The sequence below is a fragment of the Tursiops truncatus genome, chromosome 13 (assembly GCF_011762595.2).
Source record: "Tursiops truncatus isolate mTurTru1 chromosome 13, mTurTru1.mat.Y, whole genome shotgun sequence".
Taxonomy (NCBI): Eukaryota; Metazoa; Chordata; class Mammalia; order Artiodactyla; family Delphinidae; genus Tursiops; species Tursiops truncatus.
Window position 1 is genome coordinate 65,310,380 of NC_047046.1, and position 6,271 is coordinate 65,316,650.

The 6,271-nt window shown below is 51.6% G+C and overlaps 1 protein-coding gene across 2 annotated transcripts in view; it reads right to left on the reverse strand.

Moving 5' to 3' along the window:
- The window catches only part of MYO5B (myosin VB), a 382,756-nt gene extending 381,746 nt beyond the window's left edge, over positions 1-1,010 (reverse strand). Inside the window, exon 1 of one of the 2 annotated variants that reach the window (XM_033837739.2) lies at positions 668-1,010. In XM_033837739.2, coding sequence (XP_033693630.1) covers positions 668-694 — 27 coding nt within the window. In that variant the 5' untranslated portion in view covers positions 695-1,010. The remainder of the gene's footprint in view (positions 1-667) is intronic. The other variant, XM_033837736.2, reaches the window with a different exon arrangement.
- Between the last annotated feature and the right edge of the window lie 5,261 nt (positions 1,011-6,271).

The following is a 6,271-nucleotide window of genomic DNA, read 5'->3' on the forward strand; positions in this document are numbered from 1 at the left end:
CGACCCCCTCCCGCAATGACTGAAGCCCACCGAGTGCCCACCCAGAGGGGCCGCCTCAAAATGCCCACCCGCGGCAAAGTAAGAATGCGCTTCCCTGGGCTCTCTCCAGATCCCTCGAGCATCCTTAACCCACTGCTTACCCACCCAAGAGCCGCCGCGCCCCTCACAGCAGGTTGAGTCCCCTTCTCTCCCCACCCCCAAATTGAGGAATACCCCACCCCCAAGTTCAGGGTTTCCCCTCGCTGCACTCGAGAGGGTCGCCCTCGGGAGCTCACGCTGCAGAGCACCGAGGTGGGGTCCACGAGCAGGCGACCACCGCGGGGGGCGGTCCCCGCGCCCTAGGCTCCGAGCTGGCGGGGACACCCCCTCAGTTCGGGGACCTCAGCCGGACGGAGCCGGGACGAGGACAGAGACGGCAGAGCGTCGGGGAGCGGGGGACAGCCCTGGCCGGGGCGGGAGCCGCGGGCGGTCACCGCGGGGCGCTCCCGGAACAGCCAAACTTTCTCCGCCACCCGAAGTTCGGGGCGCGGAGGCGGCGATGAGGGGGAGCGTGAGAGGCGTCCCCCGCCGCTCCCAGCCCCGCGGAGCCGCAGGAGAAGGTGCCCCCGAGAGCCGCCCGCCCCGCAGCCCTCACCCGTACCCCGGGCCCGGCGCGGCCCGCACTCACCTGGCTGTAGAGCTCGCTGACCGACATGACCCCCGCGGGCCGGGCCGAGCCCGGACCCCGTGGCCAGCGGGCGGCCCTCGCTCGTGTCCCGGGGGCAGCGGGTCGCGGCTCCTCGCGGCCCCGGCGGCTCTCAGTCCATGGCCGGCCCGTCTGGCGCCATCTTCCCGGGCTGCCCGAGAGTTTCTCGGTTCTTTTCTCTCTTCCCCGACCTGCCCCGCCGGCTTCCTGGAGGCGCCGCGGCCGGCTCGCTCTCGGCCCGCGCGACCTTTACTCCCGCGGCGGCGGCGGCGCAGCGGCGGCCGGGCAGGAGGGGCGGGCGGGCGGGGTAGAGGCCGCGCGGCGCCGCTCCCCGCTCAGGTATGGGAGGCGGCGCGGAAGGAAGAGGGCGGGCGCGCGTCCCAGGCGGCTGCCGGTGCGCCGCCGCCGCCGCCGCCGCCGCCGCCGCCTTTGAGCCCTGCGGGGGCCGGGCCGGCCGCGCCTCCCGCGCCCCGCGCCGCAGCGGGGTCCTCCCGGCCAGGGGCGGGGCCGCGCGAGGAGCGGACGCCGTCCGCCCCCTGCTGGACACCGGGCGCTCGCGGGACAGGTGCGCGCCGGCTGCCGTCACCTGCCGCGCGGCGCCCCCTCTCTGCGCAGACTGCGCTCTGGGAGGCTGGGCGGGGACCCATTGGAGACCAGAGAAAAAGAGGAGGAAGCACCAGAGAAGGGAGAAGAGGAATGAAAAGGAGAGATGCCTGCGGCCGAAAGGCTCCATACATTTTTCTCTGGGTTTTACGTGGGCATTAACATTTTCATTATTAAAATTCAGTTATGTGTAGACTGTTACTAAGGCGTTTTGGATATACTAAAGATTGTCTCCGCCAAACAGCTCCCTGCGCTGAAATCCTGATCAGAACGTGGGAGTCGTAACTCTTCTCCACTTTGCGGGTTTCACCCACAGCTTCCAGCTAGGCTCCTGGCCGCCCCCATCAGAAAATTGTTTGCTTTTCTGGGAAACCTCACATTTTCTCCCCTCTCTCACGCACACTCTCAATCCCTCGGTCGCTCCCTATCTCATTTACTTTTGTCGCTTCTGCCAGTGACGCTTGGCAGCTTCACTCCCTCTTCCACTTCCAACAAAAAGTAGAAATTTCAGCCAAAAAGGAAAATAATTGGCAGGAGTCAGTAAAGGGAGAGCAGGAGCTGTAGGAGGAGACACGGTCTTTTGAGGTGGCGTTTGTACCTGAATGAGGGATGGCCTCTGAAAGTGGTTCTCAGTCAGAGCATCCATCTCTACAGTTGTCCCGGAGCTCCACTCCCGGGAAGGTGATCCTTAGACTCATCCCATTTAAGACCTTCCCACTTGGAAGGTAGGATCCCCATTTAACCCACCTGCCACCCTCTCAACCATGCCTCCTCGGTGAGAATCACCTGGGGAGCTTTAACAGTTCCAAGGAAGGGACCCCCACCCTGAGGAACTCCAATTCACTGGTGAAGGGTGGGACCCCAGTACCTGATTTTTTTAAGTTCCTCCATAACTCTAAAGGATTGTGCTTCCAGTGTTGACAAATGCAGTGACCAAAGCTTGGGCAACTCTTCTTGGATCTCAAAGGGAGCTCTTCATATCACTGGCAAGAGCAGAAAGGATTCCATCATGTCTCTCTCCCTCAAAAATCTGTCTGCGCAGTTTCCTTCCCTATATTCTGATAATTCTTGAAGTGTGGCCCCTAGGGCCATCAGCAACACGTGGGAGCTTTTTAGAAAGACAAAATATGGGGCCTCACTGCAGACCTACTCAATCAGAAGGGCTGGAGGTGGGGCTCAGCATGGGGTGTCTTCACACCTCCTGGGGGATTCTTCCCTCTCAGACTAAGAAAGACTCCTCGCTAAGGCTCAACCGCACCTCAGCTCCAGATCCCCTTGCCTTCACCACCGTGCTCCATCATGTTCCCATTTCTCCACCAGCAACTCTCTCTCTCAGCTCGCTCTTGACTTTTCCTCTGTTCTCCTTTCTGGCTTAATTGTTGAAGTGGTAGCTTTTACTGCCCAGTCCCACGAAATTCACTGGTTCTCAACACCTTCTGCACATTGGAATCACATTTACAAAGACAAATGCCTGGCTCCCACTCCCAGAAATTCTGATTTAATTTGCCTGGGATGCTGCCTGGGCAAAGGGATTTTTTAAGAGTTTTCAGGTGGTTCTAATGACAGTCAAGGTTAAGCGTCACTGCTTTAATTCCTTCCTAAGCCGCTCCCTCTCAGCCCCCTCCTATTGAAATTGCCTTCTCCCTCTGAAGCATGGGGTGGTAACTGACTCTCCCCACACTGTTGTCCACCCCTGTCCTCTCATTTTATCTCCTCTTGTTTTCCCAGCCTCGCTAACCACACCTTCTGCTTTCTCTTCCTGGTTCCTGAGTAAAACTGTGGCCTATTTCCCAGATCTCACCTTTCTTCTCAGCCATGCCCCCCATCTCACCTTTTACTGCAATGTTAACTCCTAAATCCAATTCTAACCTTTAGACCCACCTTTCCACCTGCCAGAGAGGCAATGTTAGTGATCCCGCTAGGCCCTCGGACCAACCTGCGATTCGTGTTACCATCCTTTCTTCCCACCCCCAACCCAGTTCCAACTTTCTGGCTTCCATCATACCTGGCACAAATTAAAAGCTGAATTCATGCTGACTGAGCTGAATCACATCCTTGAGGAGCGTATTACTCTTGGCCAGAGCTTTGTGGATTTCTAACCCCACAATCAGATATGGGCTTTCCCTCCTTTGAATAATAATAAAGACATTTTGAAAACTTACTTTGTGCCAGGAAACTTGCCAAGTGCTTTACTTCTGTGATCTTGTCTGAGCCTCAGAGCAACCCTTTAAAGGAGGTTTGGACATTAACTCTGTATGACAGATGAGCAAAGTGAGGCTGGGGGGTGGGGGGAGAGATGTTCTAGGTCAGAGAGCCAGTATTCAACCCAACTCTATCCCACTCTAGAGCCTAAGCACTTGCCAGTGGTTCCCAAACATTAATGGGTATCAGGATGAAAGGGATGGCCAGGGGATGCTATTCCAGTTGGTCCACATGTGGACCATGAGTCCTCATGTTTAATAAGTACCCCAGGTGGTATAGAGCCCATACTTTAAGAAACACTGCTCTATGCTCCATGGTGTCTCAAAGTAAAGAGAAGACATCCATTGGGAGTGCCTTGGTCTCCTTCCTCCTCCTTCCTGATGGGGCGTTCCATCATATACAAATGAGGAAGAACTCTGAACTTCCAAAGCATTCATCTGCACTTAGGAAGCTCCCCTCACTGCACCCTGTGTTATGTCTGTGCTAATATCCCTGGCTCCTCCTCAACACTAGGCTCTCAGAGCCTTGAAAGCAGGAACCACACGTGACCCATATTTGTATCCTCTGCACGTCCTAACACCATGCCTTGCACAAAATAGAACTCAAGAAATAGTAGGTGAATTGTGTGTTGGCTGGACCTAATGATTTGCTTATAGCCAATAAAACATAGCAAAGGTGATGATGGGACATCACTTCCATGATTAGGTTATATGACTGTGACTTTTGTCTTGCTGGAATTTTCTCTGGCTCTTCTCATATGCTTGCTCTGATGAAGCAAGCCGACATATTGTGAGCTGCCCTATGGAGCGACCCATGTGGCAAGAAACTAAGGGTGGCCTCAGACCCTCGAGAAACTGAATTCTTCTAATAGCTAAGTGAGTGAGCTTGGAAGCAGATTCTGCACTAGTCAAGTCTTCAGACTCGACTTGAAGAACCACAGCCCCAGCTGACACTTTGAGGGCAGCCACGTGATAACACCCAGAAGCAGAGGATCCAGAAAAGCTGTGTCTAAATTAAACTGTGAGATAATAAATGTGTGTTGTTTGAAGCCACTAAGTTTCGGGGTAATTTGTTATGCAGCAATAGATGACTAATAAAATCACATACAAAAAGCGTCCTGTGATGACTGAGTCACTAGCAACTTCAACCTAGCAATTGCTCTCCTGCCCTTCATGGTAGGTTGGTTTCCCAAATGCTCTTACCTGCTAAGGCAGCATCTTCAAACTGGGGTTTGTGGTCCACTGGTATATGCCAAGACTTTTCAAGGAGTTGTTAGTCCATAGTTTGTTTTAAGAAAATTAATTTCCAGATCCTAAGTGTCCATATCTAGTGGCAACTCTAAACACGACTTTGCCAGAAAACAAGCCTGAGTCCGGGGGCTCATCTCCGATGGCCCTTCTCACTTCTTCTCCCACTTTGCAGAAGAAAACACATTTCTCAATCCTCCTGAATAGTAGTGTGGTTCTTTCCTTGGGAAGCAAAAGCCTTCGAGGCACCAAACAAAGGACAATTGGAAAACTTCCTTGTTGACAGTGACTCTGATGAAGGGACCACACATTCTGTTCAGGTTAGGTGGTTTCCAATTCTGTTATCACAAAATTGAAGGAGGAACTAAGCCATTGTCACCTGACAGTTTATTAAAGATAACCTTTTGCGCTTCCCTGGTGGCACAGTGGTGGAGAGTCCGCCTGCCGATGCAGGGGACACGGGTTCGTGCCCCGGTCCGGGAAGATCCCACATGCCGCGGAGCGGCTGGGCCCGTGAGCCATGGCTGCTGAGCCTGCGCGTCCAGAGCCTGTGCTCCACACTGGGAGAGGCCACAACAGTGAGAGGCCCGCGTACCGAAAAAAAAAAAAAAAAAAAAGATAACCTTTTGATGGATCACCATGTGATTTTTGGCAACTCAGAAGGAATTCAAAGAATTAAGGGACCCTGTTCTAACAAAAGTTTCTTTACCATCTACTTTTTTATATAAGCAAATATATAACACTTATGTCTATAACAAAAATACAAATAGATTTTTGAAATTGTATAATAATAGCATTTGTGATGATTCATTTCAGAATAATTTTAATACTTGACCACTGCAAATTTTAAAAATATATTAATTTATATACATATTTTTGTTATAGATAAGTATTATCTGGTGGTTATTAAAGGAGTTTCTAGCATTAAAAAATGTAGGATAAAATTCTGTGGGGAAAGTGGAACAGAATTCCAGGCTCAAGGGAAAAAATGAATGATTTAAAGAATTTGTGTGGTTTTTAAATGGGCAGTGGAGGGTATCAAATTGTTATAGCAGTTAGAGTCCATTGGGTTCACTTGATATAAGTTTTATTTTTAAGCTGACAATATTTACGATATGCCAGAAATTACATATTTTCCAACTATTTAAACTTATTAAAAATGTTAGTTATTAACCTAAAAATGTGTGACGACATACATGGTTTTTCAAAATTCCTTTAGAGAATTTGAGAACAAGAAAGTCTGAAGCCCATGGAGCGAAGGGCATCTGCTTCCGCGACCTCCCAAATTAGATCTTTATTAGAAATTCAGGATTTAAAATAGTGTTAAGAACCTGACGCTGTGGAACACTTTCACCTTTGCAGTTCATTCAATGATCATCTCCGAGTCCCTCTTAGGGCAAAGCAGACTTATTTTTCACCTGTTCTGAGTTAGCACTCAGCCTGTGTGCAGATTTAAGCCATGACTTCTGTCACTGTTTGTCAGGGAGAGACAGTGACATAGACCCCAGCCTGGATTTCCCACCGGCCACTCCTC